This window comes from Lissotriton vulgaris, chromosome 7 (genome assembly GCF_964263255.1).
Source record: "Lissotriton vulgaris chromosome 7, aLisVul1.2, whole genome shotgun sequence".
Classification (NCBI taxonomy): Eukaryota; Metazoa; Chordata; class Amphibia; order Caudata; family Salamandridae; genus Lissotriton; species Lissotriton vulgaris.
Window position 1 is genome coordinate 1,523,200,668 of NC_141695.1, and position 14,463 is coordinate 1,523,215,130.

Here is a 14,463-nt window from a genome sequence, read left to right on the forward strand (position 1 = left end):
CAGGAGGGTCTGGGGTAGTTCTCTTTTGGAAGGAAGCAAGGGCCAGTCTGGAGAGCAACCAGACCAGCGGTGTAGATTTCAAGGATCGTCGTCTAGGAGGCCACTAGCCAGCCGGCAAGTGACCAGACAACGCGTCGAACAGCTATCAAGCAAAAGGGCCCCACGCAGATCTCGTGGATGCTGGAGGGCTGGTCTTTGGTGCAGGAGCTGCTCGGGGCTGGGGCTTCTTAATCCCCAAAGCACTTACTCGAGGATGCCTCAGAAGTCGTGCTGGAAGCAAAGTGCAGTTTCTTCAAGATGGCCGGTCCCACGTGTCTCGTCGCACCCACGGATCTCAGCTGTGCTGTAGATGTGAGTTGAGGTCTGAGAGGTCTGGAAGTCCGGGTCTCGTCGGGCTCTGAAGTCTGGTTCCGCCAGGAAGGACGACAAAGTGAACCGCTAGGACGCTTGATGGTGCCTGCTTGTGCAGGGTGGTCACTCCTTTGCCACAAGGGAGATTTCTTCAGTCTTCTGTGGAGCAGAACGTCGAAGTCCAGAGTTTCTTCTTTGTAGAGTTGTTCAGGATAATCTAATTTGGAATGGGACCAGCTCCTACCTTTATTCTGCTAAAGGGGGCTGTACTAGTGACTAGGTCCCTCTCATGGGTGGGACCAGGAAGGGAGGTGGTTACACCCCCTATCCTTTGTCCGGTTTCACACCAGAGCTGGGGCTGGAGTGCCCCAGCAACTGGTTTGAACCGGGGTATGCACAGGGACACCTTATGCGCCCCAGGTATGTCTCATTCCTTTCAGCCTGGCCTACCTCAATACACAAAATCCTGTCTGGGGTGGTGCTAGCACCTCCCAAGGCAGGAAACCCTTTGTCCAGGCCTCCCTCGCTGGAAGGACTCCCAGCAGCAGGAGGTCAGACTCGTGTCTGTGGTGGCAGCATCCATTTTGTGATGCTGAGGCTCTGTTTAACTTTAACCGGGGTTCTCAGTAATGGACATGTCGTATCCCTCTAGAAGGGTGGAATGCTACCCCCGTTGCCAGAACGGGCGACGGGGTATTATTCCAAATCGTATGACACCTTACTCGACATGTTTTGATAATGCTATGCCAGAGTTAGCAATAACCCTGAGGATTATAATGCACTTAAGAGTATATGGTATAGCGTTATTATGGAACAGCTATAAGGACTTGGTTCCAAAAGCTGCAGACAGGCTCAGCTCATGCTAGAGCACCATCTCACATAATTCCAAGCACTCTGCCTTCAGGATTGATAAGGCCCGCCATAGGAGGGACTTATAGGAATATGTGTGTCCATTTTGGGTTAGATATAGGTATACTATATCTACAGTAAAGGGTGATCACACCGCCTTGCCCCAGCTGTGTTACCAGCCAGTTGTGTCTGTTTAGATGGCCAGCCAGAGGTGGCATAATACATGCTTCAGCCCCTGGTAGGCCTTGGGTGCACTTATGCCCTGGGTACCTATGGTACACTGTACAAGGACTTATAAGAGTGACCCAATACCAATTGGTAAATGCACCTAAAGTACATGTGTGTCAATTTAGAGAGAGAACAGCTAGGCTGTGGGTCTTATTAGCAGGCCGACAGCCAGGGAAAGTCGTAAACCAGTGAAGCAAAAAACAAAAATCTGGGATGACCATAGGATTGCAGACCCTACTCTCCTACATCCACCTCTTGCACCAATCGCTGTAGAGGCGATCTGTGGAGAGGACTGGTGTATTCCTTTTCTCATCGAGATGCTCCTGTAGGATTTTTGCTCCAGTGATGGAGGGGAAGGGGCCATCTCGGAGATAAGTGAACAGAAAGGGAGGCCCCTCTGTGATGTGAAGGTGATCTTTGTCACGACCTCTCTGAATGCCGCTCTGGGAATGCAGATGACGAATGTCTTGAAGAGGGGCGTCTCGAGGAGTGAGAGGATGAGTGCCGTGAGGCTTATTCAGTCACCAAAACCACAGAGTCCTCTCTAGACCTTATTGATGCGGGTCTCGACGTCGAGCGTATGACTTGCTCTGACGGAGCCCTTCTCAGCACGGACTTTGACCTCCTTCTCGGCGTCGATTCACAGCCAGGTGTTGGAACCGGTCTGGATGTCGATTCTCTGTTGCCTCGCCGATGACGTAGGAGTACTGCTGCGCCTCGACGTCGAACGTCATGGAGCAGACAACGGCGGGGGACTTCTGCTCTTCGGCGCCGACCTTCGCCGTGTTGACAACGGCGGAGGGCTTCTGATCCTCGACGCCGATCGTCGTCGAGATGACGGCGGAGTGCCTCTGATCCCAGACGCCGAACGTCGATGAGTTGACGACGGCGGAGGAGTCTTCGACGCCAAAGGAACCTTCGACGTCGAGCGCCAAGAGGACGATAGCAGTGGACTTCTTCCTTTCAACACCATTCGTCGCCTGGTTGACGACGGCGGAGGGCTTCTGATCCTTGTCGCAGAGATGACGACGGCGGAGGGCTCCTGATCCTCGACGCCGATCGGTGCCGGGTTGACAACGGCAGAGGACTGCTGCTCTTCGACGCTGATCGTCGCCGAGTTGACGACGGCGGAGGGCTTCCGCTCCTCGACGACGATCGTCACCGGGTTGACGACGGCGGAGGATTCTTCGATGACGACGGTGAATGCACTAACATACCTGAATGTCGGTGTTCTCTCGACGGTCTACTTTTGGACATATTACCCACCGGTGGTAGCTTTTTCAGCACCGAGCCCAACGCTGAAGAGGAAGAGTGACGAATCCTGCTCCTCGAAGGAGATCTAGCCCTCTTGGAGCCCTTTCTCACCAGTGACCTGTCTCTGGAAGAAGTTTTCTCCTTTTTTGCCAGTCCATAAAAACTGGTCCTTTCTCCGTCTTTCAGAGTCCTCTTAGATAAAGAATGGCAATGAGGACAAGTCTTGGGATCATGGTCCTTGGGTAGACAAAGTATACAGTCCTCGAGGTAGTCCGTCATGGCCTCCTCTGTCATGCTTCCCCTAGCGGAGTACAGCAATGTACAGAACTGCCTAAACTGCTCTACAATTGCATTGTGGGCATGGTGTGATGTACCGGTATTGTCTATAATATGATCGATAGGGGGTTTGCCGATCTACGCTGCAGTCTATCTGCCAGATTCTTACCCGGCCTACCGCCCTCCCTGTATGCGCGGGCAAAATGACGTTTGGACAAATATTTAATTTCCGTTTCCGCCAGTGTGCTGTATTCCCTTGTCAGCTCTTGGATCTGGGCTAGTGTTTCCATAGTAGGATCTTGACCATATTGGGCCTCTAAGTCTCTCAGTCTACCCTCCAACGTCAACAGTTGTCCCCGAAGGTCTCCAAGTATCCCTGCTGTCGTCCCAATGCGCACCCCCTCCCCCCTCACCCCCCCCCCCCCCCCCGGATCGTCATCTTGAAGGCCTCCCACACTGTAGCTTGACTGCTTACTGAGCCTGTGTTTAACTCGAAGAATTGCACGATGTTAGCTCATATGGTGCCTGCAAACACCGGATCTAGTAGCGACAACGCTCTGAATCGCCATGTGAAGGGCGGATGTGGAGTATCTGGCAAAGTAATTTCGAGTGTTGAAGGGCTATGGTCGGAAAGGGTCCGGGGAAGGATATCGGCCTTTGTCACCCATGCGTCCGCTTCTTCGCTAAGAAGCCAATAATCCAGGCGAAACCAGCTACTGAATGCTGGCGCTATGTGTGTACCAGCTAGCACACCTGCATGTCGTAATCTCCAAGAGTCCACCAAACCAAATTCCGACATTGCCCCTCTGACACTGTGAGCCACTCTAACCATGCGGGCACCTGTCGGGTCAGATTTGTCGAGTGTTGGGTCTAAATGAGTGTTAAGATCGCCCCCCATAGTATAACAGATTCTGTCCAGGAGCGCAATACATCCAGCATGTGGAGGAAAGGCGTGGCATCATCAACTACAGGGCCATACATGTTAACAATGGTAACTACTCTCAAACCTAGTGTCTCTTGAACAACAGCCCACCGGCCCTCAGCGTCTGTGCTGGTGTGGAGGGCCTGAAAGTGCACCCCTTTCTTAATAAGAATGAGCATCCCTCTTGCGTAAGTGGAGAACGATGCAGCTAGTTTATAAGCAGCCCATCTTCTAGCTATGTTACCCTCAGAGTGTTTATTAAGATGAGTCTCCTGTAACAATGCAATTTTCACATCATGCCTGTCTAAGTACGCAAGTACCTGCCTCATCTTTTTGGGTGTGTTCAAACCTCGGACATTCCAGGTCATACATTTAATCGTACTACCCCTCATTTGTAACAATGGAGCGCTAAATAATCAACAATCAATGAAGCGAGAATGTATGTGGCACAAGGTAGAAGAATCACACTTGTCATCGATGTACCAATCACAACAGTTGCAACATTGAACATTTATGAACTGTCCCTCCCTACCCCCACCCACTTCAGCTGCCCAAATTTGCCAAAGAATCCACCCCTGCATGTCCTAACATTCCAGGACAACAACCCAGTAACACACAACCATTTTGGAACCCACTGGGTAGCGCCTAACCAGAGTAATAATAGGGAACACAAAGAATGGGGAACACACATGAGGGGACGTAGTGGTGCAGTATACCTCCCTATCTCGTGGGGTGGGGGCGCAGGGTCAATATGTTAATCTCCAATCTGCAACCATCCCATCAAACCAGCAAGTAAGGGACAGGAGCACTATGTCAACACCCGGGTGCATTATCGCTTCATTTAAAGTCTGCACCAACTGCCCTTAGACACAGAATTATGAGGCAATATATGTCGTATAATGAGCTAAGCAAACACTACATGGCATATAGTGCGTAGAGCTGGTCCTAGCCCCGAACATCGCTGAGAGAAGGAAAAAAGATCTCTCACTACCTCCCGTACATAGTAGACATATGAAAATCAAACAGTCGTTGGTGTAGTCCATCTATTAGCACACTTGTGAATGTTACAACGTGTAGCAATAGATAGGGAAAAGGAGAAGATAGAACAAAATCACAGCAGAGTTATAAGTGGGCCTCTCAGTCATCTACATCTGACATATGCGTTGGGGAGTTCCGGTGACGACGAAGCCATTTGGAATGATCCATAGCCAGCTTGGGATTTGTAAATATCTTCGCTGCATCATCTTCTCCCGTGCGCAGTCGCGCAGGATAAAGCATGGCTTATGGGATGCGTTCTTGTATCAGCAGCTTTTTAACCCCTAAAAATTCTTTCCTGGCTGATTGAACAGTAGCTGTAAAGTCTGGAAAAAACGTGAGCACATTCCCTTGATAGCAGATGGTGTCTTTTTGACGCATAATGCGTAAGACCGTGTCACGATCCCGGAAATTTAGGACTCTAGCAATGATCGGTCACGCTAGGGCGGCAGGGGGTGGACGCGCCGCCAGCGATCGGTGTGCCTGCTCCACAGCGAACATGGCAGACAGGCTATCTGCACCACAGATCTCACGTAGAAGCGTTTCCACATAGTCTTCAAGCCGTCAGACATTTGTGGACTCAAGAAGGCCCAGTATGCGCACATTATTGCGCCGTGAGCGCGCTTCAATGTCCTCATTCTTAGCCTGTATTACGGCCAGGAGTTTGGAGATGTCAGATGTCTTAGAAGTGACTTGCTGCAGCCCATCTTCCGCATCAGAGATGCATTGTTCTGCTTCCCCCAAGCACGCATCCTGCTTGTCAAGCTTGGAAGAGAAGTGGTCAATCCTGCCATTCAATGCCTCTATCTTACCGTCGATGGCCTGCATCGGCATACAAGGCTTTTCCTTGTATGCCGATGTTGCTGAGGTGTTGTATGAGGGTGCTGTGACAAACTGTGTCGAAGGCTGCGGAGAGGTCGAGTAGGATAAGGGCAACTGTTTCTCTGTTGTCCAGTAGTGTTCTGATGTCGTCTGTGGCTGCAATAAGGGCGGTTTCGGTGCTGTGTTTGGCTCGAAAACCAGACTGTGAGGGGTCGAGGGAGTTGTTGGATTCAAGGAAGGCGGCGAGCTGTCTGTTGACGGTTTTCTCAATGACTTTGGCAGGGAATGGGAGGAGGGAGATGGGGCGGTAGTTTTTAAGTTCGGAGGGGTCCGCTGTGGGTTTCTTCAAGAGGGCGTAAACTTCTGCGTGTTTCCAGCTTTCTGGGAAGGTAGCAGAGTTGAAGGAGCAGTTGATGACATCACGGAGATAGGGTGCGATGATGGAGTCTGCTTTGTTGAATATGTGGTGGGGACAGGGGTCAGTTGGCCAGCCTGAGTGGATGGAGTTCATTAGGCGGATGGTGTCTTCAGTGGTGATTGGGTTCCAGGCGTTGAGGATGGTAGAGGGCGGTTTAGGTTCGGAGGTAGGTGGAGTGGACTGTTCTTTGGGAATGTTCTCAAAGCTGTTATGTATGTCGGCGATTTTGTTGTAAAAGAAAGAGGATAACGAGTCGCAGAGGTCTTGGGAGGGAGTAATATCGTTTGAGGCTGCGGTGGGGTTGGTAAATTCTTTGACGATGTTGAATGGTTCCTTGCTGTTTTGGGCGTTGTTGTCTGTCAATCCTTGAATGCTGATTTCTTTGTGGATCGGATCGATTGGTGGTGTTCACGGATGGCTGTCTTGAAGGTGGTTAGGTTATCAGTAGTTGGGTTTTTTCTCCAGGCTTTCTCGAGAGTACGGCATAGTTTTTTGGATTTCTTAAGGTCCTCGTTGAACCAGGGGGCCTTTTTGTTATTCTGTTTGGTTTGGTGGTTTTTCAAGGGTGCTAGTTCGTCAGCGCTGCGAGTGATCCATTGTTTGAGTTTGGTGGCCGCTTGGTTTGGGTCCGATGAGAGAGCGGGAGGGTTTTGTTTGAGCGATGTGAGGAGTTGGTCGGTGGTGATTTTATTCCAGTTTCTTCGTGGAAAAGGTTGTGGGGGGTTGTGGGTCGAGGTGGTTTTGTAACTGAAGTGAACGCAGCTATGGTCCGTCCAATGGAGAGCTGTGGTGTGGTCGAAGGAGATGTGCTTGCTGGAGGAGAAGATTGGGTCGAGCGTATGTCCGGCTATATGGGTGGGGGGTGTCAACAAGTTGTTTGAGACCAAGATTGGCCAGGTTGTCCAGAAGGGTGGTGGTGTTGCTGTCGTTTTTCTTTTCCAGGTGGAAGTTGAGGTCTCCCAGTAGAATGTAGTTCGCCGGAGGCGAGGGCATGTGGGCTGATGAAGTCAGTGATGTCTCCGTTGAATTGTTTACGGGTTCCTGGTGGTCTGTAGATGAGGGTGCCTCTAAGTGTGGTCCTGGGGTCGGTGTGGATCTGAAAGTGGAGGTGTTCGGCGGTTGCAAGGTTATCGTCGAGGCTGGTCATGATTTTGATGGTGTTCTTATGAACGATGGCGATGCCTCCTCCTGTTTGGTTGGTGCGGTCTTTTCAGATGATCTTGAAAGTGTCCGGGATGGCTATGGCGATGTCGGGCGCTGAAGAGGCGTTCATCCAGGTTTCTGTGAGGAAGGCGATGTCCGGTGAAGCAGTGTCCAGTAGGTCCCATAGTTCAGTGGCATGTCTGTGGATCGAGCGGGTGTTCAGCAGGATGCACTTCAGGTGGTTAGGGTTGGATCTGTGTTTGGAGTTAGTGGGTTTGGTGTGGGTCTTGATGCAGGCGAACTTGCAGGAGAGGCAGGCGATGTGGTCATGGGTGAGTCCTGGGGCAGCTTTGTAGCATTGTGGTGTGCGTCTGGGGTTGAGGGCTAGGAGGGTGGCAGCGTCATACGTTATGCGGGAGGAGTGCGTTTTGCGAGGACCAGGGGGTCTGGCGCTAGGCGCGGTCCAGGCGCGGACGGGCGTAGACAAGCTTACCTTTGGCGCGCCTTCGGCGCTCATGGGGCGCTTCCGCTGCGCGTGAACGTGATGTGCCTGCTGGCACTGCAGTCCAGAAAAAAAAACAGGACGCCTATGCCAGGGCACAAAACAGAGCCCAATAGAGACCTGTTCCGAGGCCCCCTTAAAAAAACTGCTAGTGCTCAGACCTGGTGAGACCCGGCCCACTTAAAGCCCTGCCTGTACTAATCCACCCTGATCAATCAGGCTTCATAAAGGGAAGACAGACGCACGACAATATTCGGCAGACTATAAACTATAAAGTTTCCAAATTTAAAATCCCGGCGATGTTGGTGGGATTAGACGCAGAGAAGGCATTTGACAGGGTGGATTGGTCGTTCTTCTTCCTCACCATGGAACGCTTCTGCTTTGGGGACAGGTTTTATAATATGGTCAGAGCTAACTATTAGCACCCACTTTCAAGAGTTCAGGTCAACAGGTCAACGTCACTCCCATTTGCACTGAGTAGAGGGACGAGACATGGCTGGGTTACTCCAGCTGCTTTTATTCGCCCTGCGCATTGAACCACTGGTGTGGCAGTTCAGGGCTAACCCAGAAATTAAGAGAATACGGTTTGGGGGTATAGATCTTAAGGCTTCACTCTTTGTGGACGATATCATGATGACACTTACAGACCCAGGTCCCTCATTGTAGGCTTTGCAGACAGAATTTCGTAAGTATGAACCAGTAGCAGGCTTCACAGTCAAACTGTCTTAATCCTTTATCTTAAATCTCACAATCCCAAACGATGAAGATCAGCAGCTTCGGAGACAGACCCCTTTTTAGTGGGCTAAGCAATCTCTTTAATACTTGGGTATTCAGCTCACCCCCAGGATAGAGGATCTCTATAAGGCTAACTACCGCCCTTGATATCCCAACTCCAGCAGGACCTCAGGCGTTGGAAGCCTCTGTATATCTCGTGGCTTGGGCAGATTAACGCTATAAAAATGTCAGTGCTCCCAAAATTACTTTATCTGTTTCAGGCACTCCAGGTCGGACTGGATCGCAATCTTATGCTTAAACTCCGCTCCCTCATTACTAAAATCAAATGGCAGAATGGGAGAGCCCGCCTCCCGTTCCACACACTACAACGAGGAAAGAAAGAGGGGGGTGGCTCTACCAGATTTTGCCATATACTACAAAGCAACCCAACTGAGGGTGGTGGTGGAGTGGTCCATGAGGGAGCCTGACAAATACTGGCTCCACATGGACAGGGCAATAGTGAGCAAGATGATCTGGGATGTATTGTGGAAGCCAAAAAAGGACAGGCCGGCCAACACTTACATCAGTACCCCGACTCGAACCACTCTCAAGGTATGGGATGACATTACAAGAGAAGGGAGATGGACATCCTTCCCTTCGCCTTACACCCCTATTCACTTCAACCCTGACTTCCCCCCTGCGTAGCGAGAAAGCCCTTTCGACGCTTGGAAAGATGGGGGATGCTTGATGGTCACTGACCTCTTCCACAATCATGACGTGCTGACATTTGAAAGCTGCCTAAGAGTTTCATGTTCCCAACAGCAACCATTTCCAATATCTCGATCTTAAACACTGGGTATCCCAGCCTCAGATTAGGGAAGCAGCCACCAGAGAACGACCCTGATAGAACAGTTTGTTCAGAGGACGATCTCCTCTCTCTATGGTATGCCACTTGGAACAGAACACGTGCAAAGGGCACGTTCCTTGTCTTTTTGAGAGCAAGTGGTGGGAAGAGACATTACAAAGGACGAATGGAAACACCTATGGTCCGACACAGCTAAGAGTAACCACTCAGTGGCATTAAGAGAGGCCCATTACAAAACTCGCTTTGATTGGTACTTATACCCCACTGAACTTAAAAAGATATTCCCTGAGTCCTCAGATCTCTGATGGCAGGGTTGAGGTCTTCTGAGGGACTTCTGGCACATCTGGTGGGACTGTCCTACGATAAATAAAATTCTGGGAGATTTTATTGCACATTAAAGATATGCTGGAATACCCCATACCGACAACTATAGAGGGGATTCTTTGGTCATCAGAGATCCGGAACACCAGATAAGAGCTGAATAAGGCAATAATGTGGGCTTGTCTAGAAAAAAGGAAAGCTCCAGCCTTGTCGTTACGGCACTAACGCCTGAGGAGAATACTCACCATGGAAAGACTAGCGGACATTTTTAGAGATCAATACAAAAACTTAAAATATAAATGGGACCCACTAGTCTCCTTTCTCTCTCGGGGGTTCCCTCTGCAGTCTGCCCACCCTCTGTGCGGGACATGCATCTATTCCAGTTCTAACCTAACCAGGGCCCAAGCCTGGTTACGACACTACACACATGAGGCCTCCGCAAGGTATAGAGAGTAAGGAGAGCTATTTCGGTGCCACTCTTTACTGACCGACTAGCCTTTGTCGGTCCAGCTGTAGGAACAAGAAGAACCCACCACCACCAGGGAAGGAAGTGGGGAAGGGAAGGGATAGTTGGGGCATGTTAATAAAAAATGTGTGGTCTATAAGCCCTATTTTTTAGATTAACAATTGGACATACCTAAGTTTAGGGAGGGGGCGTTGGGACTTCCCATAAAGAGAAGCCGTATTCCCATTAGCTTATATTGTACGTATCAAGTCCTGCATGTTCTTTATGTACTGTACCGTCATGTGAGTCATGTTGAATAAAAAACGTTGACAAAAAAAATAGTATATATCTGTGCAATACCTCAACATGTGTAGAAAGCGAAACCAAGTTTGTCCAACACATTCATTGTCCATTTCTGAAGGAACTAGAGAAGCATCTTCTTCAGGAACTTTAAATGCGGGGAATGAAGGGCCGTATGTGAATCGTAGCAACCTGGGGAAAAACATTATCACCGTTGTTTATTTTTTTCTTTAAACTTCAAACAGTATTATCTTTGTACAAATAAAGCGATGAAAACGTATCTCAGAATGGCCAGCGTTGTTTTTTTTGTTAAAATAGTCTTTAATGATGTTGCAAGAAAATAAACAAAGACTGTATTATAAAGCACATAAATAATAAGGAGTAGTTTCTTACCTGTAACTCCAGTTCTTTAGTAGGGGTATCTCCGTTATAGTCATAATCTAGTGAATAGTCCCGCCCATGTGCGTGGACCCCGGAGCCATCAAAAATAATCTCTTAAGCGGTCTTCATTGCAGTGCTGCATAGGTACTTAAGAGAAAATTAAAGACAATAATGCAGCCTATATCTACACGGCTACACTGTCCAGTACTTCAACTAGAAATTCCAAGGATATAACACCAATAACACATTCAGCACAATCTGTCAAGTTTCACCCACAGAGAAACTTTACTCCCCTCACCAAATACTTGGAATGATAGAGAGGAAGGCAAGGACAGAAAAGCCTCCATAGGCTGCCATTATGTGTCTGGAAAAGGGATACCGTGCCTTTAAGGAACTCCCTGGAGACCCTCGGTATCCCAGCATGCTCAGCCCCTTCCTTTTACTTTCAGTTCTTTTTGAAGGTGCATAAAGCAAGGCCCGTAGCATATACTAAAATACAATTTTCTCCACCGGGGAGGAGGGCGGGCGCTTATGACGAACAGAGATACCCCTACTACAGAACTGGAGTTACAGGTAAGAAACTACTCCTTCTGTAGTAGGGGATCTCTGTTTATAGTCATAATCTACTGAATAGAATGGCAAGCCCACCCAAAAACAACCCGGCGGTGGACAAATATATACAATACCACTATTGCGCGAACAAATTCCGCAGCGTAGCCTCCCCAACCTGAGCATCTGCTCTGGCATCCGAGTCCAGACAGTAGTGCTTAGCAAAGGTGTGGACCGACTTCCAAGTGGCCGCCCTGCAGATCTCTGCAATGGGAACATTTCGAATCAAAGCTGTTGTAGCTGCTTTGCCCCTGGTAGAATGAGCCATAGGCTTACCCCCTAAGGTCTTATTCGCTTTCTGATAACAGAGCTGGATACATGACACAATCCACCTAGAGATGGACTGTTTAGAAGTAGCCAGACCGGTCCTAACCGACCCATAGTTGACAAACAGCTGGTCGGATCTACGGATATCCTTGGTCTTATCCAGATAGAATTTCAACACCCTCCTGACATCCAGGGAATGAAGAGACCGTTCCACTGGAGTGGAAGGATTCTGGAAAAATGTTGGTAATTTCTGTAAGCAGTCAATGCAGCTAAATGAACCTTAATGGAATGAAAATTAAGGCCAGACTGAGCTAGATGCAGAAGGTATGGAAGGATAATATCCTCCTTGCAGGTCATCGGATCATAGTTCTTAGACATGCACCAGATGCAAAATCTCTTCTACTTGTAAGCAGAGGTCCTAGTAGACTGCCTCTTAGCCTCCTTCAATATGTCCATGCAATCCTCAGGAAGATTCAAGTGGCCATATTGCACTATCATAGGAGCCATGCCGCCAAACTAAACGATGAGAGGTTGGGGTGCACCATCTGCCCCCCGAACTTCGTGAGAAGGTCCGGCCGACACGGCAGCCGCCAAGGAGGTAGGATCGACCGGTGAAGCAGGTCCGTGAACAACCACTGTCTGGGCCATTCTGGCGCAATGAGGATCATTTGCGCCCGGGATCGGGCCAGCTTGATGAGCACCGCTGGAATCAGGGGAATGGGTGGAAAAGCGTACAGAAAGCTGTTCAAACAACTGATCCATAACGCGTTCCCCAGCGTCCCCGGCTGGTAATACCTCGAGGCGAAGCCGCTGCATTTGCTATTTTCTGCAGTGGTGAATAGATCCACGTCTGGAGTGCCCCACACGGCGAAGATGTCGTCGAGCACTTCGTCGTTTATGACCCACTCGTGGTTTTCGTGAAGCAACCTGCTGAGGGCATCCGCCTGAACATTCTGCAGACCTGGCAGATGAGTTGCTGTTATAGTCAATCCTCTGGCTAGCAGCCAGTGCCAGATCGCCTGCGTTTCCTGTGACAGTGTGCACGATCTCGAGCCCCCCTGCTTGTTGAGGTAATACATCGTGGTCGTATTGTCGTCTGCAGAAGCAAGGAGTTGGTCTGGAAGGACGGATGAAAGGCCTTCAGTGACAAGTGAGCAGCTCTGAGTTCCAGGAAATTGATGTGATACGTGGACTCTGTCGGAGACCACGTTCCCTGGATCTTTAGATGGTCTGAATGCGCTCCCCATCCCAGGAGAGACGCATCCGTAACGATAGTCTGAGTCGGGATGTCCTTGTGGAAAGGAACCCCTCTGAGGAGATTCTCTGCAGAGCACCACCATCTCAGAGACTGTTGGGTGTGAAGAGACAACTGAATCCGGTCGTCCCAACACCCTTTCCTCTGGTCCTACTGGTCCTCCAAACATTCCTGTAGCGGCCTCATGTGTAGGCGCGCATGCGGAGTGAGGAAGATACAAGAGGCCATCGATCCCAGTAGAGAAGACACCGTCCTCACGGTTGTAGGTGGAGTCGCTATGAGAGCCTGAGCCTTCAGAAGGATAAGAGTCTCTCCTCCGAAGGAGACACACTTGCCGACAGCGTATTGATGGAGGCTCCCAAGTACTGCAGGCACTGTACAGGAATCGGGACAGATTTATGTGCAACCCAAGACGGTTCAACAGGACGACCGTCTTGTTGAAGTGCAATTGTGCTTCCTGGAAGGTGGAGGTCTTGATCAACCAATCGTCCAGGTACGGGTAGACAAACACCTTGTTCTTTCTCAAGTGTGCTGCTACCACAGCCATGCATTTCGAAAAAGTCCTGGGTGCAGACTTCAATCCAAACGGTAGTACGGTTTACTGATAGTGATTGGGGCCGACAAGGAAGCACAGGAACTCCCGATGTTTCCATGCAATGGGCACATGGAAGTATGCATCTTGCACATCTATCACACACAGCCAGTCTCCCCTCTGCAGCTGATGATAAATCTGGTGCAGAGACAGCATGCAAAGCTTTTTCCTGCGAATCCACTTGTTTGCTTGTCGCACATCCAGAATGGGTCTGTACTCGTTCTTGTCCTTCTTTTGTACTAGGAAGAAGCGTGAGTAAAGACCCTTTCCCCTTTGAGACAAAGGAACGTCTTCTATCGCCCTTTTTCTTAACAGGATATCGGCCTCCACCTGGAGCTCTCGTAGTTGGAACTGCGAGCCTACCGGTGGAATCGCTGGAGGCGGGCTGGTGAAACGAAGACTGTATCCATTGCAAACCATATTCAGCACCCACTTGTCCCGAGTAATGTTTCTCCACTCTGCCAGGTAATGTTGAATGCTTCCCCCCACCGGAGCGGGTAACGGATGAAGGGGAAGTAACAGCTCAGGGCATAGAACCATCCGGGCCTTTAGTCGCTGCGGAAGACTGTTGACCACCTTGGCCCCTCTGGCGCTTTTGGAACAACCTTGCCCTCTGCCTTGCGCCCCATACCGCCTCTGGAACGGGCGGAAGGTCTTTTTCTGGTCCTTAGGCTTTTCCAACCCGACAGCAGTCAGGGTTTCCGCCTCCCCCTTCATGCGGGCCATCGCGTCGCCCGCATGTTTCCCAAAGAGGGTCTCGCCCGAAAAGGGTAGATTAGCAACCCTCTGCTGTACCTCGGGCTTCAAGGATGTAAGACGCAGCCAGGCGTGGCGCCTCAGGTTGACCCCATGGCAGTACCCGTGGGTTGCCAAGAGGGAAGAATCTGCAGCCGAACTTATTACCTAGTTGGAAA

The 14,463-nt window shown here is 50.0% G+C and overlaps 1 protein-coding gene across 2 annotated transcripts in view; it reads right to left on the reverse strand.

Annotated features, from left to right (window-relative positions):
* The window catches only part of RALGAPB (Ral GTPase activating protein non-catalytic subunit beta), a 1,758,088-nt gene that overhangs the window by 1,551,912 nt on the left and 191,713 nt on the right, over window positions 1-14,463 (reverse strand). For both annotated transcript variants that reach the window (XM_086932393.1, XM_086932392.1), the window contains exon 6: window positions 10,506-10,637. In XM_086932393.1, coding sequence (XP_086788519.1) covers window positions 10,506-10,637 — 132 coding nt within the window. The remainder of the gene's footprint in view (window positions 1-10,505; window positions 10,638-14,463) is intronic.